At 48.4% G+C, this 678-nt stretch overlaps 1 protein-coding gene across 1 annotated transcript in view; it reads left to right on the plus strand.

The window, feature by feature from the left end:
- The window catches only part of EMH_0008610 (uncharacterized protein), a gene marked incomplete at both ends in the record, with an annotated part of 7,493 nt that extends 7,040 nt beyond the window's left edge, over positions 1-453 (plus strand). The window contains one exon of the mRNA XM_013498386.1: positions 386-453. Coding sequence (XP_013353840.1) covers positions 386-453 — 68 coding nt within the window. The remainder of the gene's footprint in view (positions 1-385) is intronic.
- Between the last annotated feature and the right edge of the window lie 225 nt (positions 454-678).

Consider the following 678-nt stretch of genomic DNA (forward strand, 5'->3'; position numbering starts at 1 on the left):
TTCTCTGTGGCGGCGGCTGCTGGACGCGGAGACACAGCCGCTGCTGCATGTCTCCTCTCTGTTTGCTGCTGGGGGTGGGGGCGGGGGTGGTGCTGCTGCTGTGCCTCAGTACGAAGAGATCTGTCTCCTCCCCCCAGCGCCAAACTGTAAAACCCTAAGACACAAACCCTAAACCCTAAACCCTAAACCCTCAAAAAACCTAAACCCTAAACCCTCAAGCAGAACCCCCAAACCCTAAACCCTCAACCAGAAACACCGAAGCTTAGAGACGCCAGAGAAAGTCCCCATACCCTGACGATCAGTTTCTAGGGTCTAGGGTCTAGGGTTTAGGGTTTAGGGTTTAGGGTTTAGGGTTTAGGGTTTAGGGTTTGGGGGTTTGTTGCAGTGTATATTGAGGAAGAAGATTTCTATGACGTCTTGCTGGAGGCATGTCAAGCGGACTTCAGGTGCTAAACCCTAAACCCTAAACCCTAAACCCTAAACCCTAAACCCTAAACACAGATAGAAAGACAAAAGGAGACAAAAAGAAAGATAGAAAGAGACAGACGAAGAGAGAAAAGGAGACAGATAGAGAGACAAAAGGAGACAAAAAAAAGAGACAAAAGGAGAGATAGATAAACAAATAGAGACAGCAACGGAGGGGCGTGTCTCCGTCTCCTCTCTGCTGTTGTTATAAAT

The sequence above is a fragment of the Eimeria mitis genome, genomic scaffold (assembly GCF_000499745.2).
Source record: "Eimeria mitis Houghton genomic scaffold, Emh_scaff339, whole genome shotgun sequence".
NCBI lineage: Eukaryota > Apicomplexa > Conoidasida > Eucoccidiorida > Eimeriidae > Eimeria > Eimeria mitis.